The 16,923-nt window shown below is 38.9% G+C and overlaps 1 protein-coding gene across 1 annotated transcript in view; it reads left to right on the top strand.

The window, feature by feature from the left end:
- Positions 1-16,923, top strand: part of sdc2 (syndecan 2) — a 58,904-nt gene that overhangs the window by 33,558 nt on the left and 8,423 nt on the right. Inside the window, exons 2-3 of the mRNA XM_088328857.1 lie at positions 13,890-14,004; positions 16,287-16,459. Of these exons, the coding sequence (XP_088184983.1) occupies positions 13,890-14,004; positions 16,287-16,459 (288 nt within the window). The remainder of the gene's footprint in view (positions 1-13,889; positions 14,005-16,286; positions 16,460-16,923) is intronic.

The raw sequence follows: 16,923 nt of genomic DNA, 5'->3' as shown, positions 1-16,923 counted from the left end.
CGTGCGTGCTACATGGCTACTCGCGTAGTGAGGGGGTGAAGCATAATTTAGCGCTAAATACTCATCCGGGGGTAACCAAGTTTCACAAAGACCGATACAGTTAAGTTTATAATCACGAATAATGTTATCAACAAGTAAAGCTTTAGGAGCAAGCGATCTAATATTTAAAAGACCAAATTTTAGCTTTGCTGAATCATTTGACTTAGCTGAAGTCTCTGTAGTCTTTGTAGAGATCGTCAAAAGATGCCGCCGTTGGGGCCGTTCGTGAGCGCTGAGTGTAAAGCGTCGGTTGTTCGGCGAGGAATGAATAGTGGAATTAGTTACATCCTCGCGTCCTTCTTGCTCCTTAGACTTCGCACGCTTCACACATCTACCTGCACGGCAACCACGCTTCTGTTTTCTGTCCTTACGGCGCCGTTGTCGTCGTTTATTAGGAAGAATAGCTGTCCACAAGGATGCCGGATCTCTTTGAAGTTCGCTCGGTATATCATAGGCGGTATAAAAAGTGCCCGAAAAGTCGAAATTTAGACGCCCACCCAACCGAATAAGTTCGTCCCTACTGTAAGTATTTTTGGCCACACATGTGTCCAAAAGTGAAAGCAAAAAAGACAAGAGAACGGCAATAAATAGAAGATTAGCTGGAGAGCAACTAGCCGCAGCATCCATGCGCGCCGCCATGTTGAATCCTGAAGTCTTTTCTTGGATGTCACAGTCACAGTGACCTTTATGAAAACAGTCCACCTATCTCACCTATCTCTCTTTTTTTTAAAGTGCTAATGATGCACGTAAAATGTTAGTGCGCTTTTCTGTCGCGTCATCTGCAATTTCCTCTCACAGTTTTTTTTATTTTTATTGTATGTCTTTTATCTGCTTCTCATTTATGCTCGCCACATGAAAGACATTGAAGGTCAGAAGCACGGTCTATTACCAGATAATGTCAGGATTATCTAGGTCTTGATATTATTTTTCAATCCGGCACCAAAGCACACATTTTTGTATGATAATATCTTGAGGCACATTGTTTTGGGGAACGTTTAAATTGTAATGTTGGCTCCAAATTCATTTTTTGGAACATTTGAATGTCAAGTTTGGTCACGGTTAAGTGTCACGGTTGCCATGGCGCCCAATTGGTCCCCGCTGTGTGGTGCCAGGTTCTGTCACCGTTGCCATGACGCCCAATTGGTCCCCGCCATGTGGCGCCAGGTCTTGTCGTGGTTGCCACGGCACCCAATTGGCCCCGCCCATGGTCACCTGCTGAAACAGGTTGACAGATTGCGGCCGGACTACTTAAACGCTGTCTTGTGAGTTGCCTGGTGTCAGAGCGTCTGCAAAAGTCCTGTTAAACTCTGTTGTGATATGCCAAGCCTGTGAATCCCCGTTATTGCCTGTGTTTTTTTGCTCTTGTTTTGTCAAGCCCTGTGAATCTCCGTTTTTGCCTGTGTTTTGCCCCTGTTTTGTTCTCGCCCTGAGCTGTTTGATTTTGACCACTTCCTCGTGGCGATCAATCTACTTCTGCGACCAACGATCCACGGATCGTGTGTGCGCTCATTCCTCTTCTCCCCATTAAACTGTGAGTAACGTTACGCGAGTGGGTTCTGCTTCCTGTTTCCTGTCCTGGTTTGTGACACTAAGTAGCTTAAGATTACATTATTAAATAAATGGAACATATAAACGTAACTTTTAACCTTGTTTTTCTTGTAAAATGTGAAAACCAAAAATGAGTAATTACTTAGGATATGGTAATCTGTTGTTTTATTGCATTCCCAAAAAGGACCCGCGATAGTCACCATTTGCGAATTACAAACCTCTAATTTTTTAAATTAAATACTCAATTACTCATTGAAACCAAACTACCAAAGTTATAATAAAGATACTGTGCTTTATAATGTTCTTCGACAAATAACTTCTATACTGTCAGATTATAATTTTTTAAAATCTTTGCTGCAGTGCACTACTTTGAATCCCCCTTGTTTCAGGCAGAAAAGAGGCAGGCGACTCTTGAGCTAATCAGAATGCTGAACATAATGCTGAACATAATGCACAATGAAAAGTATCGCAACAGCGAGAAGTAAACCGTGATACAGCGAGGGATTGCTTCTTTTTTTCTATAAAACATTTTAGAAAGTTAAAGTACTACATGTGGCCAAGTAATGAATTGCACTTACAAAATATTTGCAAATAGTTGCACGGTTTTACTTTAAGCCTTACATTGCTTGTGTTTGTAGAAATAAGATTTTTCCCTTTTGGTTATCATTACTATCTATATAAATATCTCTCACGATAACAGATAACAGTGACATGTCAGTCCCATTAAAATTAGAATCCTCTTTTTATGCTAAACCTAAATTTTAGTATTATCTTCTTTAATCTTTACTAAAATTGGACTCGGTTGTCAAAACCAGAACGGATACAGGACCCAATCGCGTGACGTTCTCACACAATTATTTATTTTACGGGAAATGGGGAGTCATGCACGTTAGGTAGCCGGTCTGGCGTGGGAAGACCGGAAGCCAGAGACCGATTCCAATTGCCGAGTTGATATCGGACAGATGGGGTCGATACCGGACAGGAAGTGACAGACAGGAAAGATAACGGATCAGAATATGGAAAATAAACATGGAAAACCAGACGGGAACAAAACTGAAGTAACTAACAAACAGGACAAAAAATGACGGAAACAAAACTAGAACCCGAAATTAAACAGTACAAAAAGAAACAGGAACAATACCGGACTGGAGATATCCCAGGAAACCAGAACCGAGTCAGAACCTACGTCTTGTGGGGCAGATGTTCGTTTGACAGGCTGACCGTGAAGCAAGAGGGGGCTGAGCTTCATATAAACAGAAAGTCAATCTCTCAACGAGCCGCAGCTGGGACCACATGGGCGGGGCCAATTGGGCACCATGCCAACCGTGAGATACACAGACGCGGCCAACTAATTTTCTTTGTTATGTACTTGGGACTGTAGAACCAATTTTTTTTCACCTCTGATGTTTATTCCGTTTTGACTACTGGATACCAGGAAAGAGATTGCATAAGATGCTTGTTCGTTGTTCTGACTACTATGAATGGGTTACATCGTTGTCAATATCGGCCAATCATGTTGTTGTTTGATATCCACACCCTCTGCTATTGTTACTTAGGAGATTTAATTAAAAGAAAGGGCTCAAGGGAGGGCCTTTGAAACAGGTTGGAACCTCTTGTCTGAGGTTTGGCTTCTCTCCCTGTCTTCTTGCAAGTTCAAAGTCCATTGATGTCCTCTCTCCCTATTTGGAGTGCCTGCGGTGTGTAGGTGTTTGGATCCCTTAACCACTAGGATCGTAGGGGCACCATTTCATGTGGTGTGCCTTTGGCAAGTATTGCATGGTGGCGCCCATCCCTCTCCAGACCAACACATGTTTCCAACGTCTACTAAGCATTGAGCCTTTCAACTACACATAAAAAGGTGAAAGTTATATCGGATTGCAAAGTGTTCTAGATGTATTTGTTGTATTTGCTTTCCTAAATGCGGGTCCAGATTTTGTTCGCGGTCCAGTTTGAAATCTTTCCCGTTTCTTTTCTCAAGTACAAATCACAGGCTGGTCTTCTGCCACCTATTGACACCGGAGAGTATTACGGTTACTCTGCTGATCACTAGATTCGAAGGAGATTCTCAATAATACAACCTGCATTTTTGCATCAGTTTTCCTCTGAAAGCTTCATACTTCCCTTTCAACCAGGAGGTGGGTTTGGGGAATAGCGGTGCGGGGTTAGATAGCTCCCCGCAGCAAATCTTTCCCACCTTGGCATTAAGAATGGCTGGAAGGTGAAGCCATTTCCCAGTGTCTCGTGTTTCCCTAAAGAATGAAGCCCTTTATTGTTTTTTTTTTTCATGTGTATCAGGAGTCGGTTAACCGGGCTGAGGAATTTCCCCAATCCAAGCGTTGGTGGGTGGAAGGAGGGTGTGCATTTTTTTTTTTTTTTTGCAAAAGGGAGCAGCGAAGCTTGCCAGGTCTGGGAATTTGCGCCTTCTCGTGCAGAATGCAGAAAGCCAGTCATGCTCCATGAAGCCGGATACCACAGCACTGAGGTATTCTCTAAATAAGGCCACAAGAGCCCCCACATTGTTTTCTTATTCATGAGATCCGGCAGCGCCGAGCGAGAGACGTTATCAGGTGGCTGTCATTTTTTTTTTTACTCTACACGAATCTCATCGGTGCCTCGAGAGAGGCTGTCGACAGCCTTTAATCAGTTTGCTGAAATGCTCTGTGATTAAAGCCAAATTAAATCATCCGTAATGCGTCAACGGCTGAATTAAAGTGGAATTAGTCTGTGTTATTCCCTCCGTGGAACATCCAGAGATGGAGATCAAAGCCATTGTTCTGTCTGTTTTTTGAGGAAACCGTAAAATCTACTTTTTTCTTGTGAGGAAGCAATAGAGCAAGAAAAGGGAATCAATGAGTGGTATTTTTTACTAGAGATGTACAAGAACTGATACCAGACAAGCAAAATTTATTGGATTCGGCTTTTAGAAGTGGTTGGTGGTCGAGAACTGCACTACCCTTTTTGGCGGCCAGAGGGTGTTTAAGATCCCACGAAAAGCAGAACCAGCAAAAGCAGATATCTATCCATTTTTTGAGGGTATTTGACACGAAACCTAACTAAAGACATTAATGGAGGTCCAAAGTACAACTTTGTAAATTTTCACGACAATTGGTTCAGTCCTTTCAGAGCTTATAATTCACATAATAAAACACACACCCAACTCTTGATTTGTATAGAATAGAATTTACTTCTATTGTCATTCTTTGTAACAATGCACACAGAACGAAATGTCGATACACCTGACCCATACAGTTAGCCAATGCAGCCGCAGCCAAACAGGGCGCAGCCATTTTAGTCATTAGGTGACCAAATCCCCCAATTCCAACCCTTAATGCCGAGCGCCAAGCAGGGAGGCAATGAGTACCAATGTTGTAAGTCTTAGGCATGACTCGGCCGAGGCTTGAACCAGTGACCTCCCAGTCTCAGAGCGGGCGCCCTACCATCTAGGCTACCAGCTCAGTATAGTATAGTAGTTTAGATGGTTTAGATTAGATGAATCAAGTTTTGATCTAGATACAGGTATCGGGCTGATACCAGAAATATTTTGTGGTAAAGCTACTCACGACGACTATCCTTTCTGCTAGCCACCATGCAGGAACGGTTGATAAGTATTGTACGCTTTTCAATTGCGTGCTCAATCCAAAATGTCTGAAAAAGATATTAGAAAAACATGTGAATTTCACATAATATCCTGGATTTTTGTTTGTTTTCAATTGTGGGGGTATTTGTTTTGAGGAAAATACTGTGTATCAAAAGTACTTTTGGTATCTGTAACGCATAGCACTGAAGAGTTTCATATTAGTAACTCTAAAATGTTGAAATAAAAAACAAAGTAAATAAAGTAAGGGGGTAAATATGTAAAAGTGTAATATGTAGATAATGTATACATAAAAATCTTATGAAATAACTATTTGTCAACCTCAGCCAATTGCTCCTCTTATCAATTGATTGCAATTTACTTTATTATGCATTATTAACCCTTACAAAACAATGTGGCAAAGCTGTTTTGAAAAATAAATTGTTTTTTTTTTTAATGTCACATTTTATCCTCAAGTTTCATATGATTGTTTTCTCATTTTCTATTTAATATAATAATAATAATAATAATAAATAATATAGTATACTGTTAAAAACGTCTTTTTTAGTTTTTTTATTTAATTTATTTTCGATTCTATGATCAATTTTAATTATTTGCTTTTTTTTTCTAAAAAATATGTATTTCCATTTATGAATATATTTCTGTTTCTAATGTATTTATTTGTCACATTTATATCCTTCACAATCAGAGACCAAAGTATGGAAAAGAGTAGTTTGCAGTAAAAACCAGCAGTATAATTTCTGGTGTGTGAACACCAATATTTTTTCCACGTTGCCGGGGGAGCTCCAGACCTTAGGGGCTCAAAGAGAGTCGACTTCCTCCAGGAACAGCTCCTCTCCGGGGGCTGGCACTCAAAAGACCATCAATTAGTCCCCTATTATGATCCACAGGAGGGCTATAAAAGTTGTGGGTTCAAAGAGCACAAAGGCAGACGCACTTAACCCGTATATGTGCAAAAACTGTCCCAGGATACTTCTACAAATTCTACAGGCGGATGTGTCTTCCAGGAAAGGTTTTTTTTTTTTTTAATTCGGAGTACGGGGTGGAAATTTATTTTTCCTATGTGCAGAAATTATCGCTTATTGTCAGTCCTTAGTGGCGATAGTTCGTCAAAGCAATTGTTTTCCAAAATGATGACTTCCTGTAATAACCATTTTGCGTTGCTTTAGAATGTCCTCCAGGTGGAAGGAGTCTCTTGCTTCTAATTTCACTCAATTTTGTAGTGTTTTGTCTGCTGTTCCGAGATAAAGTCTGGAATTTTTAGAGTTACTGGACACTTTGTTGAGTTTTGTTGATGGAATCGCAACACATGTTGGACAACATTTCCCGCCTGCCGGACTCCATGGCCATTATTTTCCATCTCCACCATAAGTAGAGTTAAAATGTGGAAGCAGCAAAACAATCCTCCAATTGAGATTTTTGCATTTATTCACCAGCTGACAATGGATGGAGCACTTGGAACCATTGCTAGAGATTGTGAAAAAGACTTGAGTAGCTAATGGAAACGTAACTGAAGGGAAAATAAATAGGAAGAGGGACGTTACAGGAGAATCAACTAATCGATTAATCGACAAATAGCAAAATATTAATAATTCATTAATTGTTTTGATTCCTCTTATGATTTAAATGATCTAAATGCGTGGAATTTACACTTCTCAATAGGTAGGCTCAATCCCATTACATCCCCTTCTCCTACTTTAGCTCCACCCCCATTTCACCACTCTTGTGAGGGGCAGCAAACGATTTGTCTGGAAATTGGGACAGGCCACAGGGACGATTTAAAGATTACTTTTTTAGATCACTATCCTGTTGAAGTCCTTCATGACAAATACTGCGCTTCGTTCTTGTTTATTCTTCCCTCATCTTCTCCACACACACATGTCACTCCTGCCTCTGTGATTTGCCTTTTTATCTGTGGAAAGGTATATTCCACAACACAACATAAAATACACACATATAATTAATTTGTTCCCTCCCACAGTTGCTTTTCTGCCGAATTGTAATTACGTAATTCACCTATTTTTCTTACTCTTCCCCCTCCCCCTATTTTAACTCCGCCCTTTCACTCCTTTGGTGAGGGCAAGCAAATTGTTCATCTATGAATTGGGAAAAGCTTCAGAAACAATGTAATGATATTTAGAAAAAACTAGACCACAATCCTGCTAAAATCCTTCATGAGTGGTTATTGTCATTCCACCCATTACTACCCCCTGACAAGCATTGTGCTTTGCTTTTGTTTATTCTTCTCTCATCCTCTCTACAACAACCTCTCACTCCAGCCTCTGTGCTTGGCCTATTAAGGTGTAGAAACAATACAACTCAACATACACATATATAATTGGTTTATTCCCTCCCACAATGGAGTCCACCTGAATTTTAATAACTAGGGTGCACTCGTCACCTATCTTTCTGAAAAGGCCTCTTCCCCGTACTCTTCCCCCTTCCCGTACTTTAGCTACTTAGCCCTTTTACTTTTTTGGTGAGGGAAAGTGAATGATTCCTCTAAGAATTAGGGCAGGTTCTAGGGGCAATTTAAAGGGTTGTTTTTTTTTTAAGAACACTATCCTGTTTAAGTCCTTCATGATTGGTTATATCCATATCACTCACCACTAACCCTGACAAATACTCCACTTCGCTCTTGTTATTCTTCCCTCATCTTCTTCGGCACCACCTCTCACTACTGCCTCTGTGCTTTGCCTTTTTATCCGTAGAAACAATACAACACAACACACAAATACACATATATAGTTGGATTGTCCCCACCCACATTTGCTTCCAGTTGGATTGTGATATTGAGGGTTGCACTCGTCATCTATCTTCCTGAAAGTAGCCTTTGCCCCCTTACTACTTCGCCCTTTCACTTCTTTGGTCAGATCAAACAAATTTTCCTCTAGAATCTAAAAAGGAGTACTGCACTTTGGTTTTGTTTATTCTTCCCTCATCATTTCCACAACCACTTCTCACCCGTTTCTGTGCTTTTCTTTTTCGTGTAGGAATTTAAATGCCACAACACAATACAACACAACATACACATATATAATTGGTTTGTTCCCTTTAATGTTGATTGGGGACTCTTCACCAATCTTGCTAAAAAGACATTTGTGTCCCTTACGCTACTCCCTCCCCTTATGCCCTGCAGAGGAATGGGACAGCGAAGGGGAAGTAATGCGATTGTTTTTTTGTTTTTTTTTGTGTGTGAGATTATTACAAATAATCATATCTTATACTCAGAAAAATAACTACCGGGCTTGTGAAATGCAGCAAGACTTAGCAGGACATGTTGGATTGTGAATTGGCAGGCTAAATGTAGGATGTGATTGTATTCTCATCTCAGGGTTTACACAAGGTAACATTCCCTAAATAGGATTTGTGCTCAAAACTGAGAGCTATCTAGTTCAATTTCTTGTGGTCCCGTCTGAGATTCCAGAAGTTATGAGGTAGGCTCAAAGCATGATTGGGGGAAAAAAATCCGAGCATCACAGACGGCTGGAGGAGGTTCTGAACGGCGTTCCGTCTAGAAGCCCCCCCCTGCACTTGTTTTCTAATTTTTTGAAGTCGGTGTTTTGATGTGCACCGGTATTCATCTCTGAGATGCGAGAGCTGAATGTGGGTGTGTTTGAACGGCGTTTATGTGCCGTGGGTGGTTTCGCAATGTTGCAGATGTTGAGGATTCTTTTGAGGATCGTCGTTTTTTTCGACCCAGCTCGAGGTAGTATTTTGAGTACTTTGTCAAATTCCAAGTCAGGACGCTTTTTAGTATTTCCACTCCTATAGATCGGAGGGAGATATGTAAATATTACCCTGACACGCTCTGATTGTGAGCTCATATTTGGCATGAACTATGTGGTTTTTGTCAGGCTTTTCACATAGCTAACTTTGGGCTATTCCACTGTCAGCAAAAATGTGTTCTTCCAACATCCTTTGCTGCTTTTTCATCTCTCGTTGACCCCCCACCCCTCTCTCTCTCTCGCCTCCGTTGATCCCTCCAAGTATGCCTCTTATCTGTGGTCTTTTGTCCAGATTCTGCCGGCTGTTCTACTTTGGTTTACAGGTCAAACAAGCATTGGCATGCTGCAGTTACTTTATATAATAGGTAAAGTAGGGCAGGAACAACTAATTTGTTTTAAATTCAATATTTCGTCCGACATTTTTTCAGACCCTGAAATGCAACTCAAAGTGCTGTATAATGAAATGAAATGATCTGCATTTATATAGGGCTTTTCAAGTAAATGAAGACTTCCCAAAGCACTTTACAATGTGCTTCACACTTACCCATTCACACAACAATAGCGGCCGTGCAGCCATGCAAGACGCCAACCTGCTTATTGGGGGTATTAGGGATTCCAAGGACACTTCGACATACAACCCGGAGGAGCCGGGAATCGAACCTGCGATCTCTTGATCCCAAGACGTGTGCTCTACCTCCTGAACTAATGCCACCCCGTATAAGACATTAAATGTACAGATATCACTGGTACATAAAGTCCCCCTCTGCAAATAGTTGATCATTTTACACCGGCATATTTTTTCTTAAGATAGAAATAAATTATTCGAAATTCAATATTCCTTTAAATCCGGATTTCTTGCAAATACTGACGGGGTTTTTTTTTTCAGTTTATTGCAGTTTTGATTTTGATTTTTTATTTTTATTTTTTTTTCATTTTAACCATTGCAAAAATTTAAAAAAGTTACCAAAATAAATTGTAGAATGTTCCTCCCTAAAACGAAAGCAACAATATCCAAGTCTTACAAGATAGATAATGATACCATCAGTACATAACATTTTCTTACCCAAACCCTTGTGGAAAGATTTATTTGAAGCCTTTTTTCCAATAAATGAATCAGATAAACGATATGATCTGGCGTTTATATTGTTGGTCAACTATAATGTATTATAATATTATTATTCACTATCCCTTTATCCAACAACAGAACATGTTTTCAATTCAAATGAACATTGTGGAAAAGTCATCAAAATGCAGGTTCTGGTTGGGCCCATAACATGTTAGAAAATACAGAAAAATAAAATCCTCGATTTCATCTGTCTGGCAGATTATGGTTTTTGATCAATTTTAAACATTAAACCACACCAATCGCACAGAAAGTTTTATTCATTCATTAACACGTCCTATACAAAGTGTTCAGACAACAATAACTGACTTTGGAATTTGTTTTATTACAAATTGAACACCAATAAGCAGGTAGGCGCCTTGCATGGCTGACTCCCTATTGGTGTGTGAGTGTGTGTGTGTGTGAATGGGTAAGTGTGAAGCACATTGTAAAATGCATTGGGAGGTCTTCATTGACTTGAAAAGTGCTATATAAATGCAGACCATTTACCATTTACTTGTAGCTCGTGCAAAGAAAAAAAATACTACTCATGCTCCTGGCTTACTTTCTTAATTGCAGTGCTACCAAATACTATGGCTGTTCCATAGTTTACTCTGCCAGTTTATGGCAAATTACGTAATATGCATATTCTATGCAAACTACAAAAAATCTAAAACTATAAACTTAAGTAATCCCCATTTGTGTATTCACAATGTTAATGGTACATTAGTACCACCAACAGTTTTGATTCACGATTTAAAGGTGAGGTGCAACGTTTGAGGTGTCCTTAAAAGGTTGAAAGTAGAATTTTTTTTTTCTATCAAATATGTGTTAATAATACCCAACTGAGTTCAAAGAGCCTTTGTAATTGTTTTCTCGCTGCACCTATTTGCTTTCATATTTTATCAGAGCTGTTAAGTACGCTCAACACTTTATGTAGCAGGAATATAGGTAGGAGGTGGGGGAAGTGAGGGGGCGTCGGAGAGTCATTTCATGCTCATGATCACAGTTTTCTTTAGGGTAGCATGAAAATGGCGAATGTAAGAGAAAGCCTTTTTTTCAAATACAGTCCAAACACCAACACAAACCCCAAAAAGAAGGAAAAAGAAAGTTTTTTGAGCGCATCTAAGAAATTCACATGTGCTACACACTGACCATGACTTAAGCCAGAAGATGGCCTCAGCGGTTAGAACATTTTTAAATCCTGGACAACACCTTTAACATTATCTAAGAACCACATTTGACAAAATAATGACACTCTTTAATGCTACTATGTAAAAAATCTCTTTATCCATTCTAAAAAAGGATTTTCAAGGTTTTTGTAAATTCTACGATTAAATAGTTAGTAACTACTGTTTAACTATAAGCATTACAATTCTAACCATTTTACCCATTTAAACGTTCAAATTGTGCATTTCTAAATCTGCAAATTAATCTTTTTTTTTTGTATTTATTGCCCAGGTCTAGAACCGTCGAAGAAAAATACTTGATCAAAACACTGCATGAATTTGTCGCACTGCAACGGACTTGAATGCCGGTTTGTTGTCATGCTAACACGCTCAATCGCCCCCTCCCTCAATGTATATCCAACGAATTAACGAAATACTTGCATACATTTTCACCTCGGCGTTGCGCGTGTGTGGGCCCGTCTCATTAGGATCCTTTGTGGCCGTGCGTGACAGCGTTATTACCGATGCATTTTGACCTGCAGAGCGCCATGAACGCTGAATAGCTTTGAGTAATGAGGGTGGGGGTTGTATTCCAAAGAGAAGAAGCCAAGCAAGGTTAAGAGAAAGTTGCTTTTGAACAAATTCTTCCTTTGATCAGGCGAGCTGAGAGTTGAAAGCTCGCTGGAATCGTATTGTTCTGTTGTCGTATCGTCCTTTCAACGACTACAAATAGGCGCAATTTCTTCAAAACAAATGTGCATTTTTTTATCTCCAACCAAGCAAAGCTGGTTTTACTTAGCATTAGCGTGGCATGATTTCTCATTGCCCTTTACTTAGGCTTTTCTCGTCTATTCTTTGCCGCCGACAAAAGACTGCCCCTCATTGGTCTTTCTGTCAAGGCAATTGATTGTTTCCTCGAATCCGATGTCTTTTTACTCCAGGTTTATCAGCACAACTTCTTCAGAGCTGACCTGGATCTGGAGCAAACAGATCCCACTCGGGGATGATATATTATGTTTGGTGTTTCTTTATTTTTTTTGTAGGACCGTGTGTATTGAAAGTCCGATACAGCTGACTACAGATTACTCAATCGGGGCTGAATGGATGTTGTCATGGATGCGGTCGTAACCATTCCGGTCACATACGCCCGACACACCACATACGATACAAGAGTGGAGTTTTTTTTTAATTGTTGGATCTTAGAATGAGGGAAAGGAGCTTTTTTAAGCAAATAAGTTGCCGCCTTGAGCCCTAATACAAACATTCCAACCATTTAGAACAGTTGTCAAGACGGCAGGGGGTCGGGTAATGGGGGAGATGACCAACAAGACCCTTTTTTTCACCTTAAAAACAAAACTGTGATACTATGTTTTTGTACTCGTAGTATTTATCCTGTTTTTTTCCAAGTCTAAATCAAAGCATCTCTGACCCAGTTTAGCAAGTGCAAGACCAAAAATTACTCAGTTTCAAATTCCAAAAAAAGGTTTGTGTTGTACTTTATTTTATTTGAAAAAGTTACCCAAATTTAGGTTATTTACTCAGAACTACAACTACACAACTAATCAGACTATTTGAAGAGCTGTAGAAAGGGGTTATTTTTCATTCTATTTTTTTACATTAAAAAGTATAAATATTTAACACTGTAGAGCAGGGGTGTCAAAGTAATTTTAGCTCTGGGACCACATGGTAGAAAAAGCGGTGGACTAGTAGATTAATATTGTAAAAAGCATGCCTTAGTTGGAGGACTAGGAGTCTTTTTGGAGGCTCACAATTAAATTATGATTAAGGCATGCAAGATTTAATTAAAAAACAGTCATGTTTTTTCCCTTAATATGTTTTCCTTTTTAAATCTCTCTTAGTGTTTATCAACTGTGCATTTGTTAAAAAAAAAGCAAAAAACAATTAAATTATTTTCCACAACAATTTATTTAACTCAGGAAAATGCTTGCAGACTGGAAAGGGACAAAGTAGCATACAAATAAGATTTTAAATGATCGATTTAATTATTCAAGTTTTTCTGCTTTTTATTTTTTTCATAAAAATGTTTACTTGAATATGGGATCTTTGCTGTCAGATTAAATATATATTATTGAAAGGAGCTAAATAAACTTCTGCAAAGATCCCAGGTGTTTTTTTTTCCTTTTCTTTATTTTCTTTTTTTCCCGTATTGCCTTGATAAAGCGTGTCTGTTACAATAGTAACAAGGTGGGGTTTTTTCAGTTTTCTCTGGTTGATTAAACATAGACAGCAAATACAGCTACAGTCGGTGTTTTGTGAGCTGCGCCTGGCTCTGGCGACATTCACTGGACACATTTAAAACTGTAGGTCATTTTTTGACGCTCATTTTTCTCTTGTGCTTCTCCCAGCATTGTCTCGCGAGTCACATAAAATATTGTGGCAGGCCACATTTGGTCCGCAAGCCCTGAGATTGTCAAATGTTCACTAGAATGTTGAAAGAACATTAGTTCCGCGTACAAATGGTGTTAAATTAGCGTATCAATTATACAGTACTTTGTTGTCCTACTGTTTAATCACTATAAAGGCTATACATTTTTCATTCATTTAAAACTATATAAAATATTGTAACACGTTTGACCCATATTGGGTTGCAAGAATTAGCTCATCCACATTATAACAGATAATTGACTTGGCACTGAACAAGTCAATTTATGTATATATATATATATTTTTTTTTTGTGGTTTTACAGATAGCAGAGGCAGCTCAGTTGTCCTCTCAGGTCGATGACTTATACTTGGACGACGCAGGCTCAGGAGGTTACTACCCCGAAGATGATGATGACTTTAACTCAGGCTCAGGCTCAGGTGAGAAATATATGTCAGAAATCACTTTTTAAAAAGTTATTTTACAGTGGAAACTCGGTTCTCGACCATAATCCGTTCCAGAACCCTGTTCGAAAACCGATTTGGTCGATCACCGAAAATCGTTTTTCCCATTAGAAGTAATGTAAAATTGTTTTAATCCGTTCCAACACCCTGAATGTTTACCAAGAACGTAAACTGAAATGGAGCTAACCCAGGCTAATCGTACGTTCGCGTTATCGTAATATTCCGTACGAAAGATTACGCTAACATGAACGTGTAAAAATTTTTAAAAAAGGATTATGAATAGGATTTCTTACTTTTGTGGTGGACGGTGGGGAGAGAAAAATCATCAAAAGTTTTTCAACCTCTTCCGAAACTTGCGGCACTTGCTTGCTTATAGCGCTAACTTCCTTAGCCGCATCACTCGATTTCACACCCTCCTTATTCTTTACTATCGTACTGATAGTAGATTTAGCCATGCTGTATTCACTAGCAAGATCGGAAATTCGTACACCTCTATTATGTCGGCTCTATATTAGCTATTATGTCTTTCTTAAAGGCAATAGTTGGACGAACAACTTTTTTTTTTTTCCACCTGTCCTGCTTGCACCGACCTTCGGAGGCATAATTAGGGGCTAAAACACCCGTACGCCGCTCAGCATCGCACCCTAGCGTACCGGCGTTCGAACTCCGATTTTTTGACCAAACAGCGAAGCAAGAATTTCTCGAAATCCTTGGTCGAACACCGATTTGTCCGAACTGAGAGCCGTTCGAAAACCGAGATTCCACTGTACTTGGCAATCAAGAGTACTTGGATGGAATATAAATACTTCTCAGGCCTGTGATTTATTTGACAGTAACATTGTGCAAGCTATTTATCTTGGAAGATCGTAATAGGTCAAAAGTCCCAACCATTTTCCATCTCAAGTACAAATACATATTTTCATCACAGTGCAAGAGTTGTATATTTGTAGAGAATACAGTCATGCAAGGTAAAAAGGGAGAAAAAAAGGATTTGCGCTCAGTATTCAGTCAGAAATTTTTAAGACAACAGTGCGTAAAAACAAATATACTATATTCATTTGTGTAAAATGCGCACAACGAATTTTTTTTATTAAAAAATGGTACAAAATTTTGTTTCACTTTTCTCTCTGAGTTGCGGCTGTGAGAGTGCTAAATACTAACCACTAGACCACCCGTGAAAAGGCATTAGATTTTATCCCACACTATTTTTACCCACGGTACCAGAAACAAATGTTAATTTTGTTGTTACATGTTACAATAGCAATAAATTGAATTCTTCTATTCTCAGCATTGTTAGTGACAAGAGTTGTGCGGCCATTATTTAAATTATTCATTGACAAAATAAACTATGAACAGGATACCGACATAAAATGTACAATGTATTTATCTATTGTCCTTCAAAATCCGATTTATCATCAAATACAACAAAGAATTGTTTCCCTCGTCTTGCCTTTTTGCGTTTATTTATATCTTTCATGACAACTTCCTATTTCTCCATTTGTCTCTAGTAGAAATAGTGTCATATTGATATTAAACTTAATGCCATCCTGTGCACACTCAAACGTGCTCCATACACAAATAAATATGGTACATATTTTTTTATTAATGTTCTGATTGTATATTAGGATAATCTGATATGACAGATGGTACATAATTTTGCACATTTAAAATATTTGAACTTTCATATTTTCCGGCCTAATTGTCGCACGTAAAATCAGAAATTCAAGAGTGCGCCTTATAATCCAGTGCGCCTTATAGGAAAGTAAGGTAATTCAATTTTACATAGAATTTTTTTAAATGTTATTTCATTGAAAACAAATTAAACAGTGTTGATTTAATTGAATAGTTTTTTGAGGGAAACAAGAAAAGAATGGGTAAATATGCAATATATATAATAATAATCATAAGAAGAATGTAAAATAATGTATTCTGTGGAACAGAAACTGTTAGATTTTGCTAATCATTTAATAATGATTGCAACTTTGACATTTATAGATGTTAATAGCATAGAATGAGTTAAAAAAAAGATCAGCTGAGCAAGTACCACTAATGCTTTGTTCAGCTGCGTCAGTGACTCCAGCTGCACTTAGCAACCATTTATTGTTCATTTATAGTCGCTAATACTAGTTGCCGAATCAGCAACACTCGTTGCATAGCATAATTAGCTTCTTCTGACCATGTAGTAAAAAATGATATTCGTAACGCATATAACTGACACCACTGGTTTTATATTACTTTTGTTGTCTTTCCTCTCCCAGGTGCAGGTGAAGAAGTGGCCGAAGAAGCAGTGACCGTCGGTATGGTTTACATTGCGCCCAAAGCAGAAGAACCCACTAAGGACTCCACCAAAGATTTCACCCCCAAGGTGGAGACGGCTACCATCAGAGTAAAGGCCATCGACATCACACCTAAGAAGCCAATCAGAACGGAGGTCAGCCGATTCGACGTTGTTCCCTTTTATCTAACAAATATAGCGATTGATAAATGATCACATGTATGATCATTCACTTCAAATGAAAATGGAGGTTGGACGTTCATAGTCGTTGATAGCACTGAATGTGTAAATCACATGTCAGAGGTCTGTTACAATGCTTTCCCAAAACATCGTTTTGTGGAAGCAAGCAGCTCTGTTCTCATGGCAACATCACAGCGTTCACCCACCCACGCATGCTGTACCGTAGCTGCCTATGAGAATTAATTAATCACTGCTGTCAATTAGTGCATTTCTTCCATGTTTGTGCTTGAAATCTGGTGAAAGAAAAAAATGCAGAATGATAATCTGTTAATTTATCACCAAGTTCATTACACAACTACCTGTTATTTCTAAGCTGCCTGGTTGAGTGCTACTTATTTAGTTTGATTCCAGGTTGCCATGATCCAGCATGGCTGGCTGAA

The sequence above is a fragment of the Urocampus carinirostris genome, chromosome 2 (genome assembly GCF_059441175.1).
Source record: "Urocampus carinirostris isolate Australia breed hairy pipefish chromosome 2, RoL_Ucar_1.0, whole genome shotgun sequence".
Lineage (NCBI taxonomy): Eukaryota > Metazoa > Chordata > Actinopteri > Syngnathiformes > Syngnathidae > Urocampus > Urocampus carinirostris.
The sequence above is the reverse complement of the archived record's forward strand: the minus strand, read 5'-3'. Positions and strand labels throughout refer to the sequence as shown.